Consider the following 22,015-nt stretch of genomic DNA (forward strand, 5'->3'; position numbering starts at 1 on the left):
ATAAATACCTAACTACTAAGAGAGGGGATAAAACTAGTAATAACCGAGCCATTGTGGGGTTCTGTAATAATACCCTTTAAGGGCCAGGCGTGGTGGTGCACACCTGTAATCCCTATATTTGGGAGGCCGAGACAGGAGGAGCACAGGTTCGAGGGCAGCCTCAAGTGAGATTCTCACCAAGCTGGCGAGACCCCCGTTTCCAAATAAGAAATAAAATCGGGCTGGGGGTGTAGCTCAAAGGTAGACTGCCTCTGGGCTCCACCCCCAGTACCACAAATTTATAATAATAATAATAATAATCCACTAAAGGGTGTGGCTGAGGCCAGGGGTCAATGGCGATCGCTTCCTGACAGGCAGGTAGATAGTTGATTGAATCTGTCTCCTGCTTCGGCTGCTCGCTGGCTGTATCTGCCTCTCTGCCAGCTACACAAGCAGGAGCCCCCTTTCCCTTCCCGTTCACACTCCCCAGGTGTCCTGGGCTCCTCGCCCCTCCACCCCCTGGGTTGGGGGTTCCCAGACCTGCTGTGGACCAGGACCCCTGGGGAGCCTATTAGATTTCCTGAGCCTGGGCTCCGCCTCCAAGTCAGAAGCTCCTGCCCGTGCAGGCATCTGTATTCTTAACAAGCTTCCGTGGGATCCTGGTCTGGGCAGGTTGGAGAGTCACCGCCCAAGGCCACAGCCCAAGCCCTGTACGGTGGTTTCTACCAAACCCCTGCGCATCCAGCTGTTTTCCAGATGTGTTTGTCCTTGATCTCACCGGCCCATCCGGCCCATCCATCCTTCCCGTGAAGGGTTAAGGGCGGAAGTAGTAGTCATTCCCTGCCTTCTAGCTCTGGAAGGGACCTATTCTTTGGCATCGGGAGTCAAGAACATTTACATAGACAAAAGGAAAACTCGATGTGGGCGCTGGCAGGAAAAACAAATTACAGCCCGCGTGCGCTGGCCCAAGTTCAGGGCTTAAAATTGTGGGAATTGGGAATTATGTCACTGCGAGGTTTTGCGGGGGGTTTGGTTGGGTTTGGGTTTGGGTTTTTAGCAGCTCTGGGGATGGAACCCAGGGCCTTCCGCAGGCCAGCAAGTGCTCTACCACGGAGCCTCCCCAGCCCAGGCCCTGAGCTGGAGTCTTGGCTGTAGAGACCCTTAGGGGCCACGGGATCCTCTCCTCCCCCTCCTCCTCCTCCCCCCCTCCCTCTCCCTCTCCCCCTTATTCCCCTCCCCCTTCTTTTGTGGTCCTGGGGACTGACCTCAGAGATGCTCTACCTCCAGGCTACACCCCCAGCCCTTTTTTATTTTTTGTTTCGAAACAAGGTCTCACTAGGTTGCTGAGAGTCTAAGTTGCTGAGGCCGGTCTTGAAACCACAATCATCTTTTCTTAGTCTCCCTAGAACGTTTTACCCACCAACAATAATAGGTCTTACACAGAGTGTTTTACTATGCATTTTTCTCTTTCTTTCTTTCTTTCTTTCTTTCTTTCTTTCTTTCTTTCTTTCTTTTGTGTGTGTGTGTGTGTGTGTGTGTGTGTGTGTGTGTGTGTGTGTGGTGCTGGGGATGGAACCCAGAGGCATTCTACCTCTGAGCTACACCCTCAACCCTATTTTGTATTCTTTATTTTGAAACAGGCTCTCACTAAGTTGCAAGGGCCTCACTAAGTAGCTGAGGCTGGTTGTGAACCTGCGATCCTCCAGTCTCAGCCTCCCAAGTACTGGGATTACAAGCGTGCGCCACCACGCCCGGCTCCAAAATGCATTCTTCTAAGTACTTTATATAAATATTTTTCACCTCTATAAATTAGGTACTAATATTTGTTAGTCCCCACATTACTAATAATGAAACCAAGGCACAGAAGCTGGACGTCGTGGCACTTTTCTGTAATCCCAGCTACACAGGAGGCTGAGGCAGGAGGATTGCAAGTTCCCAGCCAGACTGAACTTAATGAGAACTTGTCTCAAAATAAGGTTTAAAAGGGGCCGAGGAAAGCGGGGCATGGCGGTGCACACTTGTAATCCCAGCATGTGGGAGCCTGAGACAGGAGGATCTCAGTTCGCAGACAACCTCAGCTATTTAGGAGGCCCTTTGCAACTCAGTGAGACCCTGTTTCAAAGTAAAAAATAAAAAATAGAGCTGGGGGTGTAGCTCAGAGGAGGAATGCCCCTGGGTTCCATCCCTAGTACTGCAAAAAAAAAAAAAAGGCTGGTGATGTTAGGCCCTCTGCAATTTAGTGAGACCTTGTTTCAAAATAAAGAATAAGCTGGCGTGGTGGCGCACACTTGTAATTCTAGTACTTGGGAGGCAGAGACAGGAGGATTGTGGGTTCACGGTCAGCCTCAGCTACTTGGTGAGACCCCTGCGTTCTATCCCCGGTGCCTACACACACACACACACACACACACACACACACACACACACACACACAGAATTTTAAAAATAGGGCTGGGGGTGTTGCTTGGAGGAAAAATGACCCGGGGTTCAATCCCCAGCATTGCAAAAGGAAAATAAAAGGGGGGCTGGGGATAAGCCATGCAGAGGGGCACACGACTACAATCCCAGTACTTGGGAGGCCGAGGCAGGAGGATCACAGCCTCAGCAAGTACTGTGACACTCATCCACCTAGCAAGATCCCATTTTGAAATAAAATAAAATAGGGCTAGGAGTGCAGCTCAGAGATAGAATGCCCCTGGGTTCCATCCCTAGTACCACACACCAAAAAAAAAAAAAAAATGGGGCTGGGAGTGTGTAGCCTAGGGGTAAAGTACTTGCCCATTATGCATGAGGCCCTGGGTGTGATCCCCATTACTGTAAGATGGATAGATAGATAGATAGATGGATGATAGAAAAATACCGTGTCCAAGATGACAGGGACAGAAAGCGGCAGGACTGGGTCTCTGCCCCAGGCTGTCTGGTTGCAACACCTGGGCTCCTAGCCTTGCGATGTTGCCTGGACTTGCTTCTGAATGGCAGCCTCTTGAGACTTCGGAGAAAATGCACAGCCTTAATCCCAGTCCTTGAGAGGCTGAGCCAGGAGGAACGCAGGTTCCAGGACAGCCTCAGCAAGTAGCGAGACTCTCATCCACCCAGGGAGTCCCTTTTGCAAAATAAGAATAATAAAATAGGACCGGGGATGGGACTCAGAGGAAGAATGTCCCTGGGTTCAATCCCTAGCAACACACACACACACACACACACACACACACACACACACACACACACACACACACACACGGAGTTTGGACCAGAAGCTAGAAGTGTATTAGGGCTTGCTAGACCCCCGCAGTTAAAAGGGGACCAAAGTACCCGGGCCATACCTAGGCACGCCATAAGAGGCAGGATTTGGCCCCTTATACAACCACTAAGTCTGTTTCAGTGAGATTACCAAGATGGCGTGCGCGCACATGACTGCAGACAAGCGCGCCGTCCAAGGGAAACCCCAGCGCCTCACTCCCAGTTCCTAGTTCCAAGGCAGTGAGTCTGATTGGCTCAGCTGCTGTCCAGTGTCTGCCACCGAGCCAATCGGTGGCAAGGGGTGTGGTCAGTAATGACAGTCCCCAGAAAACCCTAGCACCTTAGTCCCAGTACATAATTCCGGGGCAGCAAGTCTTATTGGCTCAGCTGGTGTCAGGTGGCTGTCACTGAGCCAATCAGTGGCGGAGGGGCGTGGTTAGGAATGATTGGGGAGGCTGAGGCCACGCTCAGGTTTCAGGGACCGAGCCACTGATTGGGACTGGGCAAACGCGCCCTCTATGGTGTAAAAAGCCTTTGTGGACGACTTAAGGAAAAGAGTTGGATTTCCTACGGAAAGGGAATTGTGAGTTTGCACTTAGAATGCCCGCCTGGAGGTCAACAACCTCAAATGTGAATTCTTTTTTTTTTTTTTTTTTTTTGTGGTACTGGGGGTGGAACCCAGAGGCTTTCTCCCTCCGGGCTACACTCCCAGACCCATTTTATATTTTATTTGGAAACAGGGTCTCATTAAGTTGCTGAGAGCCTTACTCAGTAGCTGAGGCTGGCTTCGAACCTGTGCGATCCTCCTGTGTCAGCCTCCCAAGCGCGGGGATTACAGGCATGCGCCTCCACGCCCGGCTCCAATGTGAATTCTAAACACAAGCCGCATGGGAGGAAACAATGGAAGGAAATATCAAGAGATGGGATGGGGAAAATGAAGTCATATCCTTCACCTGTAAAGAGCATTTATAAATCAATGAAGGGGGAAAGTTAAAGAAATAGAAACAAGATCGCAGCATTACAGGCAACTCACCAGCAAAGGCTTGCGGATGGATAATAGGTATGGAAAAGGAGTCATCCATGCTGATTACCAAAGAGACTCAATTAAATGGCCCAAATTAAATTAAATGGCGCCACTTTCTCCTGGGAGATGCCAAGGAAAAGTATCTTGTAATTATGTATCACAAAGCGGTTAAACATCCATACCATCTGACCCAGTTCTCCAACCTAAAGAAACGTAGCTAAAGAGGCCAGGTATAAATTAGCCACGGTGCGGGCACACACCTGTAATCCCAGAACTTGGGAGACTGACACAGCAGGGCTGTAGTTTCAAGGCCAGCCTCAGCAAGTCGTGAGGTGCCTGTCAACAGACCTTGTTTCAAAATAAAAATAAAGCCGGGCGTGGTGGCGCACACTTGTAATCCCAGCTCTTGGGAGGCTGAGACAGGAGGATCGCACGGGTTCGAAGCCAGCCTCGGCTACTTAGTGAGGCTCTCAGCAACTTAGCGAGACCCTGTTTCCAAAAAATAATAATAATAATATATATATATATATATATATATATATATATATATATATATATATATAAAATATATGGTCTGGGAGTATAGCCTGGAGGTAGAACGCCTCTGGATTCCACCCCTAGTACCACTAAATAAATAAATAGGGCTGGGGTGTAGCTTGGAGGTAGAATGTCCCTGAGTTTAATCTGAAAAAAAGAGAAAGAAAGGAACTAGGGATAAGTTAAAAATCCTGAGATGCCAGGCGTGGTAGCACACGCTTGTAATCCCAGTACTTGGGAGGCTGAGACAGGAGGATCACGTTTGCGGCTGGTCTCAGCTACATGCAACTCAGCGAGACCCTGTATCAAAATAAAGAATAATAAATTGGGCTGAGGGTGTACCTCGGAGGTAGAATGCCCCTGGATTCCATCCCCAGCACCACACACACATAAAATATAAACAATCCTGGAGAAATATTATCCATTTTTATTTTTACTCTTATATTTATGTATTGGTTCTGGAGGTTGAACCCAGGGCCATTCTACTTCCAAGCTATACCGCAGCCTTATTTTGTTTTCCATTTTGAAACAGGGTCTCACTAAATTGCTGAGGCTGGCGTCAGACCTTTCATCCTCCTGCCTCAGCCTCCCAAGAACTGAGATCACAGGTGAGCACCACCACGCCTGACTGAGAAGTGTTGTTTATAAAAGTAAAGAGCTGGACAGTGTCCAGGAAAGGAGAATGATTAAGCAATCTATATGACAAACATGACGATGAAATAGTATACAGCCATTACAAATTGTGTGTTGCATAAACAAAAACATGGTAAAGAGCTTCAGTGTGGCAAATTGTGTAATTGTTTCACCAAAAAAAATGAGCATAGAAAACTATTTAAGCTGTTACCCTAGCTTGCTTGCTTGCTTTTTTGTGTGTACTGGGGATGGATATTGCATATATCCTTATATGTTCATTATGTTTCCTTCCTACCTTCCTTTCTTTCTTCCTTCCTATACTGGGGGTTGAATCCAGGGGCATTCTATCTGTGAGTCACACCCCCGGCCCTATTTTATGTTTTATTTTGAAACAGGGTCTCCTAAGTTGCCAAGAGTCTTGCTAAGTTGCTGAGGCTGGCCTTGAACCCGCGCTCCTCCTGTCTCAGCCTCTAAGCACTGGGATCACAGGCGTGTGCCACCGCATCCTTGTCCTGTACTTTTCCTCCAAATGGCTTGTTTCTGCTGCGGTAAAATAATGATTCAAGAAACTACTCAGTGAGCATCCCAATCCTCCCTCGGGCTGGATGAGCCAGGTGAGGCAGACCCTTGTCCTCCGCCTTCACCGTCTCCTGCTTCTAACCCAGAGCCAGGGGAAGGGCGGGCACTCAAGAGCGTCTGTCGAGCTAAAGAGCAGCTAAACGGCTACCGTATTCCTTGCACATCAGTTTTACAAGTCAAAAGCTAGAAGCCGGGCGTGGTGGCCCACGCTTGTAATCCCAGCATTCGGGAGGCTGAGACGGGAGGATCGCGGTTTGTGGGCAGCCCTTTGAAGCTCAGTGAGACCCTGTTTCAAAATAAAGAATAAAAAATAGAGCTGGAGGTGTAGCTCAGAGGTAGAGTGCCCCTGGGTTCCGTCCCCAGCACCACACACACACACACACACACACACACACACACACACACACACGAATGAAGACCCAAGATGCATTTTATCGTACAACTAGGAGGAAATGGCATGGCCTCTTGGGTACACACCTGAACCCACAGGAAGGCAAAGCAGGAGGGGGGCGCAGGTGCATGAAGCCCTGAAATGCTGAGGGGGGAGAAAGGTCTGATCTCATGAAACAGAGGGGTGTGTGTGTGTGTGTGTGTGTGTGTGTGTGTGTGTGTTACTGGGGACTGAACCCTATTTTTTTTTTTAAAGCAAGGCCTCACTATAAGTTGTTGAGGCTAGCCTCAAACCTGAGATCCCACTCTCTCAGCCTCCCTTTTACTGGGATTCCAGGCCTGTGCCACCACGCCTGGCTGGGACTTAGATTCAAAGGCCAGTGCTGGAGCAGGGGATGAGCTTCTGAGCTTTTGCAAAAAGTTGGAAATGAAGCCGGGCGTGGTGGCACACGCTTGCAATCCCAGCATTTGGGAGGCTGAGACCGAAGGATCACAGTTCGTGGACAGCCTCAGCTACTTAGGCCCTCCACAACTTAGTGAGACCCTGCTTAAAAATAAAGCATAAAAAATAGAGCTGGAGGTGTAGCTTGGAGATGAATGCTCCTGGGTTCATTCCCTAGTGCTACAAAAATTAAGAGATAGATAGATAGATAGATAGATATAAAAATAATCAGGCTGGGGGTATAGCTCAGAGGTAGAATGCCCCTGGGTTCAATCCCCAGCATGATAAAAAAAATAATAATAATAATAATAAGCCGGGCATGGTGGTGCACGCTTGTAATCCCTGCTCTTGGGAGGCTGAGACAGGAGGATCGCACAGGTTCAAAGCCAGCCTCAGCTACTGAGTAAGGCTCTCAGCAACTTAGTGAGACCCTGTTTCCAAATAAAATAAATAATAGGTCTGGGATAGCCCGGAGGTAGAAAGCCTCTGGGTCCACCTCTAGTACCGCAATAAAATAAAATAATGATGCTTTTTTTTTTTTTTTTTTTTTTTTTTGCGGGTCCAGGGATGGAACCCAGAGCTACACCCCCTGCCCTATTTTTTATTCTTTATTTTGAAACAGGGTCTCACTGAGTTGCAGAGGGCCTCAGTAAGTAGCTGAGGCTGTCCGCGAACCGCGATCCTCCAGTCTCAGCCTCCCGAATGCTGGGATGACAAGCCTGCGCCCCCATGCCCGGCTGCATTTTATAATCTGTAACATCTTAGATTGAAAGAAACATGATGTTTGAAGAGAAAATTAGTGCTTCAAACCTCTGGCATAAATGTGATTACCTCGGGCAAAGCTGAAACAGGTGGTGATATTAGGCCAGTGTGGATTCGAGTAAGTGTATTGTGTAAGTAAAATGGCAAAAACGTTGGCGGTGGCGCCTGGGTGCGTTGAAGATGGTGGCTTTTCTAATCACCTCTGTTCGCCCAAGAGGAAGCCCTGTAGACTCCCCCCCCCCCCCCGAAGCCAGATCACCATGGGGCAGGATATATTCACAAGCACCGTATCCTTTAGTTTCAGCTCCAGAGTTTGTGTTTGAACATGGCTACCAAACCTACCTGCCCTCGGAGACCAACGAAAACCAGGCGGCCGCTGTCCTCTCTCTCCCGGCCAAGCCGCGTGCCAAGAAGCCGGCCACCCCGCCCGCCCAGAAAAGGCTCAACTGCTGTTACCCAGGTAGAGGCCATGGCGTGTTCTACTTGCGGGGAGCATGCGGCTTTTAACCCCGCCCGGGCCTTGCTCAGCGGATCCTGACAGTGGGGCAGGATGCGCTCAAGGGTCTGCTTACCATCCGAGCCTCGCCCACCCACATCTGCGCGCACACCTTCCTCTGGGGCCCCTGGGCACTGCACAGGGTTCCCGGGCTTACTGCCAGGGGCCTGGGGGGTGGTACTGGGGATGGAACCCACAGGCCTTCTACCTCTAAGATACATCCCCAGTCCTATTTTTTATTCTGTGTGTGTGTGTGTGTGTGTGTGTGTGTGTGTGTGTGGTACTGGGGGTGGAACCCAGAGGCTTTCTACCTCCGGGCTATACTCCCAGACCTATTTTCTATTTTATTTGGAAACAGGGTCTCACTAAGTTGCTGAGAGCCTCACTCAGTAACTGAGGCTGGCTTCGAACCCATGCGATCCTCCTGTCTCAGCCTCCCAAGCGCAGGGATTACAAGCATGCGCCACCACGCCCAGATTTTTATTCTTTATTTTGAAACAGGGTCTCACTGAGTTGCAGAGGGCCTCACTATGTAGCTGAGGCTGTCCACGAACCGCGATCCTCCTGTCTCCGCCTCCCAAGTGCTGGGATTACAAGCGTGCGCCACCACGCCCGGCTCCAAGGGCCTTTCAAATAGAATTCATGGGAATTTCAAGTTGCTGTGAATTTTCTTCCTGTGTTAATGCTTAAGAAGATAGCCAGCAGGCGTGGTGGCACACATCTGGACTCCCAGTACTTCGGAGGTTGAGACAGGGGGATCGCGCAGGTTCGAAGCCAGCCTCAGGTACTTGGTGAGGCTCTCAGCAACTTAGCGATACCATGTTTCCAAATAAAATATAAAATAGGTCTGGGAGTGTAGCCTACAGGCAGAAAGCCCTGGGTTCCATCCCCGGAGGTATATATATATATGTATATATATATATATATACCTCCATTTGTGTTTGTCTGACATCTCCTCATGCAGTTGGGGCCAGGGAAATGACACTGGGTCCTTGAGGTATCATGTAATAGGCAGGTGCCGGGCATAATGGCACACACCTGCCATCCCAGGACTTGGGCGGCGAAGACAGGAGGATCGCAGGTTTGAGACCAGCCTCAACCGTGTAGTGAGGCTGTCAGCAACTTAGGGAGACTCTCTTTCCAAATGAGAAAATCAAATAGGGCTCAAGGGGTAGCCCAGAGGTAGAATGGTAAAATGCCCTTGGGTTCCATCCCCTAGGAGGAAGGAAGGAAGGAAGGGAGAGAGGGAGGGAGGGAGGAAGGAAGGAAGGAAGGAAGGGAGGGAGGGAGGGAGGAAGGAAGGGAGGGAGGGAGGGAGGAAGGAAGGAAGGGAGGGAGGGAGGGAGGAAGGAAGGGAGGGAGGGAGGGAGGAAGGAAGGAAGGGAGGGAGGGAGGAAGGAAGGGGCAGGTGACCTCTCTTGGCACCTTTCCAGCGCTGTTAGCTCTCCACAGTACCAGTTTTCTCCGCCCAAAAGTTAAACCGCATTTTTCTTTGTGATGAATCTGTCGTTCCCTTTTTTGTCCTTCCTTCCCCCTCCTGTTAGGTTGTCAGTTCAAGACTGCATACGGCATGAAGGACATGGAGCGTCACCTGAAGATCCACACAGGTGAGGCCTGGGACCGCCCTGGACGCCGGCTCCGCGCCAGCGGCTGGGGAGTCGGAGAAGTCAGACGTAGCGAACGCCCCCAAACCGCACAGTGCGCGTGGGAACACAAATACAAGTTAAATAAAAAGGCCAGGCCACTTTTTGCACCGTGATTTAGGCAGAACACGTCTACAGCAGTAAACTAGAGCAGGGTGGGGGGAGGAGTGAGAAGACTTCAGGACAGGGAAGGTAAGCTGCCACGGCTATCTTGAAAACAGACCCGCCGAATTTAATTGAAATTGGAGGCACAGATTCTTCTCATTTGGAGGAGATAAGCCTAAAACTGCAGCGGAGTCTGTGTACGTGCGTGTCTGCCTTAACTAATAAAGAGAATCAAGTGTGGTGGCGCTCACCTGTCATCCCCGTACTTGGGAGGTTGAGACAGGAGGATCGCAGGTTCAAGGCCAGCCTCAGCAACCTAGGCCCTCAACTACTTAGTGAAACCCTGTTTCAAAATAAAGAATAAAGAGCCGGGCGTGGTGGCGCACGCTTGTCATCCCAGCATTTGGGAGGCTGAGACCGGAGAATCGCGGTTTGCAGCCAGCCTCAGAGAATTGCGGTTTGCGGCCAGCCTCAGCTACTTAGTGAGGCCCTCCGCAACTCAGTGAGACCCTGTTTCAAAATAAAGAATAAAAAATAGGACAGGGGGTGTGGCTCGGAGGTCGAATGCCCCCGGGTCCATCCCCAGACCAGCAAAAAAAAGAATAAAAAGGGCTGAGGGTGGAGCTCGGAGGTAGGATGGCGCTAGGTGCATCCCCAGTACTGAAATGATATTAATAAGTATAATAACTATTATACTTTTATTATATTAAATTATATTATCATATTATATATTATATTAAATATTATACTTATTATTACTAAAGGGGAACTTTTAGGTATCTTTACACTGTAGCACTAGATATAGTGAGTATATTATTTTTGTAATTTTGAGAAGGGAACTTAATATATATGTCTATTAAGGAGGAAGAAAAGCATCACTGCGTAGGAATAGAAAAATGACGCACACCTGCGGTCCCGGCTATTTAGAAACTGAGGCAGAAGATTACAAGTTTGAAACCAGCCTTGGCAAATTAACAAAACCGTGTCTCAAAATAAAATTTTTACAAGGGGGCTGGGGGTGTAGCTCAGTGGTAGAATATCTCTGAGTTCAATCCCAATACTGCAAAATAAGAAAAATAATTTCTTGTAATTATAATTGGGGGTGGGGTTGCTGGGAATTGAACCCAGGGGTATTCTACCTCCAAGAATACACCCCCAGCCCCAGACTTTTTAAAATTTTTATTTGCAAACAGGGTCTCACTAAGTTTCAGAGGGCCTCACTAAGTTGCTGAGGCTGGCTTCGAACCTGTGCGATCCTCCTATCTCAGCCTCCCAAGCGCTGGGATTATAGGCGTGCGCCACCACTTCCAGCTATAATTTTTTTTTTTTTTTTTGCCTTTTTTGGTACTGAGGATCGAACTCAGACATTCTACCTCTGAGCTACACCCCAGCTTTTTAAATTTTTATTTGGAAACAGGGTCTCACTGAGTTGTCGAGGGTCTGGGTAAGTTGCCGAGGCTGACCTAGAACCTGTAATCCTCCTATCTCAGCCTCCACGTCCTGGGATTATAGGCATGGGCCACCACACCCAGCTGAAGTTTCTTTAATATAACTGTCTCTTCATATCTTCAGGGGATTGGTTTCAGTACCTCCTCTTCTCCAAGGATACCAACATCATAGAATACTCAGGTCCCTTGTAAAAAAAAAGGGCATAGTAATTACACAAAACCTATACACACCCTCTCATAAACTTTAAATCACTGTAACCTACTTAATACTACCCAACAAGGGAGGCCCTTCGCAACTCAGTGAGACCCGGTTTCAAAATACAGAATAAAAGCCGGGCGTGGTGGCGCACGCTTGCCATCCCCACGTTTGGGAGGTGGAGACAGGAGGATCGCGCAGGTTCAAAGCCAGCCACGCACGCTGGCTTAGGAGACCCTGTTTCCAAATAAAAATGTAAAAATAGGTCTGGGAGTGTAGCCCGGAGGTAGAAGGGCTTCCATCCCCAGTACCACCAACATATGTGTGTGTGTGTGTGTGTGTGTGTGTGTGTGTATACATATATATTGAAGGCCCCTGGGTTCCATCTCCAGACCCACACACACAAAAAATTAATTGGTTAAAATAAAACGCCAGCCATATAGTATTTTTGTGACTCCGCAGGTGTTTTGCATGAAGAAAGAATTGCTTTTAGGCCCTTTTAAGTGAAGTATAAGGTACTCATATTCAAATGAAGCAGATGTGTACAGATTCAAAAATTATAAATGTGTATAAACTGGGGACACGGTGAGATTTGACTGTGGTTTCGCTAATAGCCCAAAAAGCCTATGGTTTGGCATTAGCCTTTGGAAGGCAACAGACATTGTGTGTGTGTGTGTGTGTGTGTGTGTGTGTGTGTGTGTGTGTGTGTGTGTGTGCGTGTGTGCGTGTGCGTGTGTGTGTGACTAGGGATGGAACCTAGGGGCAATGCTACCTCTTAACTACACCTCCAGCCCTGTTTTATTCTTTATTTTGGAACAGGGTCTCGCTAAGTTGCAGAGGGCCTCACTAAGTAGCTGAGGCCGGCGGCGAGCCGCGATCCTCCTGTCTCGGCCTCCCCGCCCGCCCGCCTCCACGCCCGGCCTCATTTCCATCCTAATCTTCTTCCTCCTGCCCTGCGTGTGCGCGTGTGTAGGCGACAAGCCCCACAAGTGCGACGTCTGCGGCAAGTGTTTCAGCCGGAGGGACAAGCTGAAGACCCACATGCGGTGCCACACGGGCGTGAAGCCCTACAAGTGCAAGACGTGCGACTACGCGGCCGCGGACAGCAGCAGCCTCAACAAGCACCTGCGCATCCACTCGGACGAGCGGCCCTTCAAGTGCCAGATCTGCCCCTACGCCAGCCGCAACTCCAGCCAGCTCACCGTGCACCTGCGCTCGCACACCGGTGAGTCCCAGCGCGCCTGCGCAGGCCGCCGCCGGCCACGGGGGTGTCCGCGGGCGCGTACCCCAGGAGCCTCTCACAGGAGAATCGAGGGAGTCACGTTTATATACCCTTTTCTAAAGCTGTACGAGCAACTCATTCACGAGTAAAGTATGTCATTAGGAGGCGCACTAAATGCAATAGATAGAAGCAAGCCAGGCAGGGTGGCGCACGCTCGTAACCCCAGCATTCGGGAGGCTGAGACGGAGGATCGCGGTTCGTGCACAGCCTCAGCTACTTAGTGAGGCCCTCTGCAATTCAGTGAGACCCTGCTTTTTGGTTTTTGTTTGTTTTGTTCTGTGTTACTGGGGATGGAACCCAGGGGCCTTCTACCTCTGGGCTGCACTCCTATATATATATAACTTTTTTTTTGGGGGGGGGGGTCTGGGGATGGAACTCAGAGGCATTTGACCTCCAAGCTACACCCCCTGCACTATATTTTATTCTTTATTTTGAAACAGGGTCTCACTGAGTTGCAGAGGGCCTCACTAAGTAGCTGAGGCTGTCCGCGAACCGCGATCCTCCAGGTCTCAGCCTCCCGAATGCTGGGATTACAAGCGTGCGCCACCACGCCCCGCTCCTATTTTATATTTTATTTGGAAACAGTTTCCCACTAAGTTACTGAGAGCCTCACTAAGTAGCTGAGGCTGGCTTTGAACCTGCATGATCCTCCCGCCTCAGCCTCCCAAGCACTGGAATTACAAGTGTGCGCCACCAGGCCCAGCAAGACTCTGTTTCAAAATAAAGAATAAAAAATAACAATAATAGGGCTGGGGTATAGCTTGGAGATAGAATGACCCTGGGTTCCATCCCAGTACCAGAAAAAATTTAAATAAAGTAATTAAAATAAGTATAAGCAGCACATCTTCAATACACTTCTGCATTGTGGCTAAACCTGTCAGTAGTTTTTAAAGTATACTCTGACTGGTTAATCAAAACGCAAGGACTTATGCCGGGCGTAGCAGCGCACGCTTGTCATCCCCGCGCTTGGGAGGCGGAGACAGGAGGATCGCACAGGTTCGAAGCCAGCCGCGCTGGTTTAAGAGACCCTGTTTCCAAATAAAAAATATATAAAATAGGTCTGGGAGTGTAGCCTGGAAGTAGAAGGGCTTCCAAGAACCCCAGTACCACCAAAAAGAAAACACACACACACACACACACACACACACACACATACACACACACACACACACACACACACACACAGAGTGTCAGGTCAGGGTAGGACTCTGCTTCATCTAGACACAAATGAAAAAGAGGAAGCAGCTTGGAGGCGCACGCTTGTAATCCCAGTCCTTGGGAGGCTGAGACAGGAGGATCACAGTTTGCGGACAGCCTCAGCTACTTAGTGAGGCCCTTCGCAACTTAGTGAAACCCCGTTTCAAAATAAAACATAGAAATAGGGTTTGGAGGATATAGCTCAGAGATAGAATGTCCCTGGGTTCCATCCCCAGCACCACAAAAATACTTAAAATTAAAATTAAATAGGGTCATGGGTACAGTTCAGAGTCTGCAGAACCCCCCTGGATCGAATCCTCAGCAGCACCATAAAAAGAGAAAAAATTTAAAAAAAGCTGAGAATTCTGGCCTCACACACCCAACATACAGTGGGGAAACCGAGCGAGGATCACCCCAGTCAGCTCGCTTGCCGTTTGAGGGGAAGAACGGGAGGGGCTGGCAGTCACAGGGCCCGAGCCTTTCGGCAGCCCCTTCGACAAATGGCCTCCTCCTCCAGGGGACAGAGGAAGGGTCTAGATTGACTCTTGTGTCGGCTCTCATTTGTGTGTGCGTATATGTGGTACTGAGGATTGAACCTTGGGCTTTCTACCTCCGAGGTATACCCCCAGCCCTATTTTATTTGCATTTTGAAACAGGATCTTGCAAAATGACCACATGTTGGCCTTGAACCTGCGGTCCTCCTGTCTCCGCCTCCAAAGTCCTGGGATCCTAGGCGAGGGCCGCCACGCCCGGCTTCCCTAATCTTGACTCTGCGTACTTGGAATCATCTTTCCGTGACTCTCAGGCAGAGGAGTAGGGAATGTGTCTGGGGAGACCGTCGCAGGCTGTGGCCTGAGAGCTGGGGGTCTTTTTACATCTTATGCTAGTCTCGGCTGGTGACGATTTTGTTAGTGGAGCCGTCTTAAAAACGATGTGTGTTTCTTGCGTCAACACACGATTCTTTGGGAATCTCGTCCCTCTCTGACTCGGTTGTACGTATTTCTTCTTGTAACCTTCTATGGGCACTGGGAGACCTCTTCTCCAGCCAAGAGAACCCACTTGAAACAGCCCATTTTGGGAGATCGGACAGGATCTTCCGTTCAGATATCGCCTTTCTCCTTCGGCCTCACTCTGAGATCGGTGCCGACATGATCTTCACCTCTAGACTTCTATCTTACTTTGGTTTTCGTGCGTGCGGTGCTGGGCATTGAACCCAGAGGCATCCTGCCTTTGAGCTACACGCCCCAGCCACATTTGACTTCTTACTTAGAAACAGGGTCTTACTAGGTTGGTGAGAGTCTCACTACTTACTGAGGCCGTCTTCAGACTCCAAAGTACTGGGATGACAGGCGTGTGCCACCACCCCCAGTCCTATTTTATTTTTATTTGCAAGCAAGACCTCCCTTGGTTGATGAGACTCTTAGCACTTGCTGAGGCTGTCCTCGAACCTGTGATCCTCCTGTCTCGGCCTCCCACGTACTGGGATCACAGGCATGGGAAATCAACCCAGCTTTAGTCTTACTTTGAAAAGCTGGCTGGAGGAACTGTAGCCAGCAAAGCTCCGACTTCTCTGTTCCTCAAAATGGTGCTTAAAAAATGGCTTTGCAAGTTTTTCTTCTTTGTTGTCGTAATCATGCACAGCATCGAAACAATTTTTTTTTTTTTTTGCTTTTTATTTCTTTATATTTTTTCCTGGTACTGGGGGTGGAACCCAGGGGCATTCTACCTCCAAGCTACACCCCCAACCCTATTTTTTGTTCTCTATTTTGAAACAGGGTCTCATTAAGTTGCAGAGGGCCTCACTAAGTAGCTGAGGCTGGCCGCGAACCTGCGATCCTCCTGTCTCAGCCTCCCGAGTGCTGGGATGACGAGCGCGCGCCGCCACGCCCGGCTTTGATGTGCGTCTTCTAAGTGACCGCCGGTGACAATTTTACCAAATATTTGTGAGGAAATGTTTATAATTCAATGTGAATTGTGATTTTTTTCAATCTTCACCTGCAATTCAGTCCCAAAACCAAGTATGTGCGTGTACGTGTGTGTGTGCGTGCGTGCGTGTGTGTGTGTGTGTTTTGCTGGGGATTGAACCCAGAGGTATTCTACCTCTGAGCTATACCCCCAGCCCCATTTTATTTTATATTTCTTGGGAACAGGGTCTCACTAAGTTGCTGAGGCTGGCCTCAAACCTGCGATCCTCCTGTCTCAGCTTCATGAGAGGCTACCTATTTTGTTTCTCTGCTTTGGCAGTGCCCCCGAGTCTGTATTGTGATTGTCACGTGGACACAGCATCATCGAAAGCGTCGTACATACAATATCTCATTTCTGCTCTCATATTGGGGATCAGCTGGTGGTCACCCAGACGACGGCTGACCTGGGCTGGGCTCACCCACAAGTGTGAGAATGTGCTGGTCGTGGGCTGGCGCTGGCCTTGGCTGGGGTGGTCCAGCTGTGCACCACATGTTTGCCATCCTGGGATGGGTGGCCTGGGCCGGGGTTGATCTCACGGAGGTACCTGAAGCCCAAGCAAGCATGCTCCAATAACAGGGCCATTTCAAGACATTATTTGTGTCTACTTAGTACCCATTGGCCAGATCCAGTGATGAGGTTGGGCCTGCCGTGGGTCATGGCGGGTCATTCCCCATCACTGGGAGACTGCAGAAGTGTATACAGGCACCAGGCATCGTGGCACAGGCCTGTAATCCTAGTACTTGGGAGGCTGAGACAGGAGGATCACAGGTTTGAGGACAGCCTTGACAACCTAGGAAGACCCTCAATAACCTAGGGTTTTTGTTTATTTGGTTGGTTGGTTGGTGCTGGGGATTAAACACAGGGGCATTCTACCTCCAAGCTATACCCTCAATCCTATTTTTTTTTTTTTTTTTTTTTTTTTTTTGGTGGTACTGGGGGTAGAACCCAGGGGCTTTCTACCTCTGGAATATACCCCAGACCTATTTTCTATTTTATTTGTAAACAGGGTCTCACTAAGTTGCTGAGAGCCTCACTAAGTAGCTGAGGCTGGCTTCGAACCTATGCAATCCTCCTGTCTCCGCCTCCCAAGTGCAGGGATTACAAGCCACCACGCCCGGCTCTATTTTATTTTTTATTTGGAAACAGGGTCTAAGTTGTGAAGGGCCCTACTAAGTTGTTGAGGCTTGCCACGGACCCATGATCATCCTGTCTCAGCCTCCCAAGTACTGGATTACAAGCGTGCCCCATCACACCAGGACATTCTTATTTGTTTGTTTGTTTGTTTATTTATTTATTTATTTTTGGTGGTACTGCAGTTCCTGGAAGCCCTTCTACCTCCAGGCTATGCTCCCAGACCTACTTTATACTTTTTATTTGGAAAGAGCGTCTCTTAAGCCAGCATGGCTGGCTTCAAATTTGCATGATCCTCCTGCCTCCACCTTCCAAGCGCGGGGATTACAAGCATGTGTCACCATGCCCGGCCAGTCTTCTCTATTTAATAATTACTCTAAGCCAGGCATGGTGGCGCACACTTGTCATCCCAGCACTTGGGAGGCTGAGACAGGATGGCGCAGGTCCGAAGCCAGCCTCAGCTACTTAGTGAGGCTCTCAGCAACTTAGTGAGACCCTGTTTCCAAATACAGTATAAAATAGATCTGGGAGTAGAGCCCGGAGGTAGGAAGGCCCCTGGGTTCCACCCCCCAGTACCACAAAAATAAAAAAATATAAAAAGAACATTTTATGTCAGAAGAAGCAAAAGTTTTCAGGAAAAAAATGCCAGATAGTAAATATCTTGGGGTTTGAGGGCCAGAGTCTCGGTCACAGCTGCACACCTCTGCTGTTTTACTGCAAAAGTAATCGCTTTTAAAAAAAAAAAAAAAAATGGGTGTGTCTTTGTTCCAATAAAACTCTATTTACCAAAATAGCCTGTGGGCAGGATTTGCCCAAATGCTGTAGTCTAATGTCCCCCCCCCTTTTTTTGGTATTAGGGGTGGAACCCAAGGCCATTCTACCCCTGAGCTACACCCCCAGCCCTGTTTTATTTTTTTATTTTGAAACAGGGGCTCACTAAATTGAGGAAGGCCTACGTAGCTGAGGCTGGCCTCGAACCTACAATCCTCCTGTCTCAGCCCCAAGTGCTGGGATCACAAGTGTGCCTGACACACCTGGCCTTTCCGCTCCTCGTTCTAGACTTCGGCGCGCGTGATGACGGCGGTATTTGGTCATACACAGTATCGTTTAGGGCCAGGCCTCTCCATTTTCTAGAAGCCGGTTATATTGCTCCCTGCCCTCTCTTAATTTTGACTTTATAAAGCAGCTCATTATGATGTGGGAGGGCCTCTGCCAGCAAGCAGGAACATAGCCCCCAGCCTCTGTGTGTGTGGCCTGAAAACACGGTCAGCTGGTTACCTGGCTTTGGAATCCACGCCCCACCGCGTACTGCTTGCTGGGTGACCATGCCGGAGCTGTGCGGTCTCTCTGGTCTTCAGCCTCCTCATCTGTACTCCCGCGGTAGGACTCATGTTAGTATCAGCTCCCACCTCGCGGGGAAGTTGCAGACCGTTCTGTGGAGTACTCAGCGTAGCACCTGCCGTCCCCGGAACGATCGAAGACTCTTAGCTTCTGTCTGGCTCACACACTATCCCAAGGAAGGGTGGACAATTTGCCGGACTTATCAGTGCCTTAGCTAATGTGGACTCGGCACTCCCTGAGTGAGTAAATGTGGAAGACCCTGTCCATTCCGATGTTTGCGATGCCAATCTCCCCGCTCATCTTTCAGAGAATATGACTTTTTTTGTGTAAGTCAAACAGCTGGATTTTGTAACCTCACAAGTAAAGAACACAGCTGACCCTGTGGGATAAAATCAGATTGGCGCAATAAACAACATCTCTGTTAATTAAAAAAAAAAAAACCTGCGTGAAATATAAGCTGGTGTGTGGATCTCTGTAAAAAGAAATACTTGGATGAACGCAGCCCGGCCCCAACACATTCCGGAAACGTGTCGTCAGAATCTGTTAGGACCTGTAACTCGATCAGAATCACCGGATTGTGCAGACATGTGCGACTATTTCACTAGCAGAGCGGGTACTCTGGCTATTTGAACGCCAGCTCGATTTTTTGTTTTTAAGACGGTAACCGGTATATTTGCGGGTCTTTTTGGGGGGACATATTAAGTAGCTATCCTTCATCTCTCGTCCCCTCCTTCCTGGGTTTCGGAAGGGCGGTGGTGAGCCGGAGCGCCGTGGTGGTCCAGGTTTGGGTGCCCGGGGGGAAGAAGAAAGCCCCTCCCGGCCTAAGCTGTTCTGGTGTGTGCTGCAGGGGGGATCCGCTGTGGGGGTGTCGCCTGCCTGTTCTGATGGAGACTCACCTTGTGTTGACAGGGGACGCCCCCTTCCAGTGCTGGCTCTGTAGCGCCAAGTTCAAAATCAGCTCGGACTTGAAAAGACACATGCGCGTGCACTCGGGGGAGAAGCCGTTCAAGTGCGAGTTCTGCGACGTCCGCTGCACCATGAAGGGGAACCTCAAGTCGCACGTCCGCATCAAGCACAGCGGGGACAGCTTCAAGTGCCCGCACTGTGAGTTCCTGGGGGACAGCAGGGCCGCCCTGCGCGTGCACAGCCGCGCGCACCAGGCCGAGCACCCCGAGAAGTGCCCCGAGTGCAGCTACTCGTGCTCCAGCAAGGCGGCGCTGCGCGTGCACCAGCGCATCCACTGCACCGAGCGCCCCTTCAAGTGCGGCCACTGCCCCTTCGACACCAAGCAGCCCAGCAACCTGAGCAAGCACATGAAGAAGTTCCACGCCGACCTGGTCAGGGCCGAGGCCCCGGAGAAGAAGGACGCGAGCCGGCCGAGCAGCCGGCAGGTGGCCCGGCTGGATGCCAAGAAGACCTTCCACTGCGACATCTGCGACGCCTCCTTCATGCGCGAGGACTCGCTCCGCAGCCACAAGCGCCATCACAGTGAGTACCGAGGGAGCAAGGGCTCGGACGTGACGGTCCTCCAGTTCCAGATCGACCCCGGCAAGCCGCCCGCCGCGCCCCTCGCCGTGGGGCACCTGCAGGTGCCCATGCAGCCCAGCCAGGTGCCCCAGTTCAGCGAGGGCCGAGTCAAAATCATCGTGGGCCAGCAGGTGCCGCCGGCGAATGCCCTCGTCCAGGCCGCTGCAGTCAACCTCGTGCCCCCGGCCCTGGTGGCCCAGAGCCCGGAGGAGCTGCCCGGGAACGGCCGGCTGCAGATCCTGCGCCAGGTCAGTCTGATCGCCCCCCCTCCGGCCTCGGGGTGCCCTAGCGAAGCGGGCGCCCTGAGCCAGCCCACCGTCCTGCTCACCACCCACGACCAGGCCGACGGGGCTGCCCTGCACCCGACCCTCATCCCCGCGGCCGCCGCCACGCCCCAGGACGGCACAGCCAGCCAGACTTTTGTTACCAGCTCAGGTATCACCTGCACTGACTTGGAAAGGCTCAACGCCCTGATTCAGGAGGGGGCCGCAGAAGTGACCGCAGTGAGCGACGGCGGCCAGGGCATCGCCGTGGCCACCGCGGCCCCGTCCATCTCCTCCTCCTCTTCCTCCTCCTCGCAGCCAGACCTGCCCAAGCAGACCTATTCCACCATCCAAGCGGCCACGCACCCGGCTCTGCTCTGCCCGGCGGATTCCATCCCGGATTAGTGCTTAAGAGACCAGTAGGGCGGGGGATAGCAAAAAAAATAAAGAAGAAGAAACACCGAGTTGAATTTTGTTAGCTTTGCTCAGCCGGGCATGGTGGGACATGCTTGTCATCCCAGCACTTGGGAGGCTGAGACAGGAAGCTCGCACAGGTTCAAAGCCAGCCTCAGCTACTGAGTGAGGCTCTCAGCAACTTAGTGAGATTATGATTGTTTCCAAAAAAAAGTATAAAATAGGTCTGGGAGTATAGCCCAGAGGTGGAAAAGCCTCTGGGTTCCACCCTCCGTACCCCCCCCCCAAAAAAAAGAAGTTTGCTGATAATGTTTCTAAGGATTGTGGTGACCACGCCCCAGCCCCGTAATGGACTGTATTTTCTACTGCTTACTGTCATTTTCTAATACCGTAACAACTTCAAGACCACCTCCAAATCTCAGTCCTTCTAACGCTTGTAGAATCTGACATGCGACCAAGATGATTGCCGGGGGAAGATGGAATTAACCGTAGCCAATTCAACGAAAAGTAGCCAATTCGTTGTGTTTCCAAGCTGATTTTCCAACTCTAATAAAGCTCGTTTTCCTTCAGTCTGTGCTGTAGAGAGAGCCCGGGAGGCTTTCTCATGCCCCATTCTGAAAATACCGCCCTGGAACCCGGGGTGTTCGTGTGTCAGTACATAGATACACATCTACTGCCACGAAGGGCCATTTTCTAAAGCAGAATGTATGTGAGTACTTGGGGGGGAAATGGAGCTAATGAGCAAAGAAGGGCTGGTTCTCTAATAGATTGAACGCTGATTAAAATATAGTGAATGTTAAGCCGGGCGCGGTGGCCACGCTTGTCATCCCCGCGCCTGGGAGGCAGAGACAGGAGGATGGCACAGGTTCGAAGCCAGCCGCGCGCACTGGCTTAGGAGACCCTGTTTCCAAATAAAAATGTAAAAATAGGTCTGGGAGTGTAGCCCAGAGGTAGAAGGGCTTCCAGGAACCCCAGTACCACCAAATAATAATAATAATAATAATAATAATAATAATAATAATAATAATATAGTGAATGTTAATGGTTCTTTAGGATCAAGATATGGTTTGGGGCAAAGAGGTGGGAATCGTTATATAATTAAAAACTTCCAGGAGTAGAAGGCTTTAGTTTTCATAATTATTACGCAAGCTGGGTGTGATGATGCATCCTGTTATCCCAGTACTTGGGAGGCTGAGACAGGAGGATCACAGGTTCGAGGCCAACCTCAACAACTTAGCAAGGTCTCTCGGCAACCAGCAAGACCTTGTTTCAAAAATAAATAAAATAGGGCCGGGAATGGGAAGAATGCTACCGAGTTCAACCTCTCGTGCCCCCTGAAAAATTACACAAACATCCTGTCCCCTTCGCAGTATGCCTCCTTTACCGTTACATCTGAATGATCCACCCAACTATTTTTATTT

At 50.2% G+C, this 22,015-nt stretch overlaps 1 protein-coding gene across 4 annotated transcripts in view; it reads left to right on the plus strand.

The window, feature by feature from the left end:
- ZFP64 (ZFP64 zinc finger protein) overlaps nucleotides 1–22,015 on the plus strand; it is a gene marked incomplete at both ends in the record, with an annotated part of 59,239 nt that overhangs the window by 7,284 nt on the left and 29,940 nt on the right. For 2 of the 4 annotated variants that reach the window (XM_080716726.1, XM_080716725.1), the window contains 4 exons: nucleotides 7,885–8,046; nucleotides 9,627–9,689; nucleotides 12,448–12,699; nucleotides 19,300–20,585. In XM_080716726.1, coding sequence (XP_080572852.1) covers nucleotides 7,885–8,046; nucleotides 9,627–9,689; nucleotides 12,448–12,699; nucleotides 19,300–20,585 — 1,763 coding nt within the window. Of the gene's footprint in view, nucleotides 1–7,884; nucleotides 8,047–9,626; nucleotides 9,690–12,447; nucleotides 12,700–19,299; nucleotides 20,586–22,015 lie in introns of those variants that run through there. The other 2 variants (XM_080716727.1, XM_080716728.1) reach the window with 2 other exon arrangements.

This window comes from Muscardinus avellanarius, assembly GCF_963383645.1.
Source record: "Muscardinus avellanarius genome assembly, chromosome: 19".
Classification (NCBI taxonomy): domain Eukaryota; kingdom Metazoa; phylum Chordata; class Mammalia; order Rodentia; family Gliridae; genus Muscardinus; species Muscardinus avellanarius.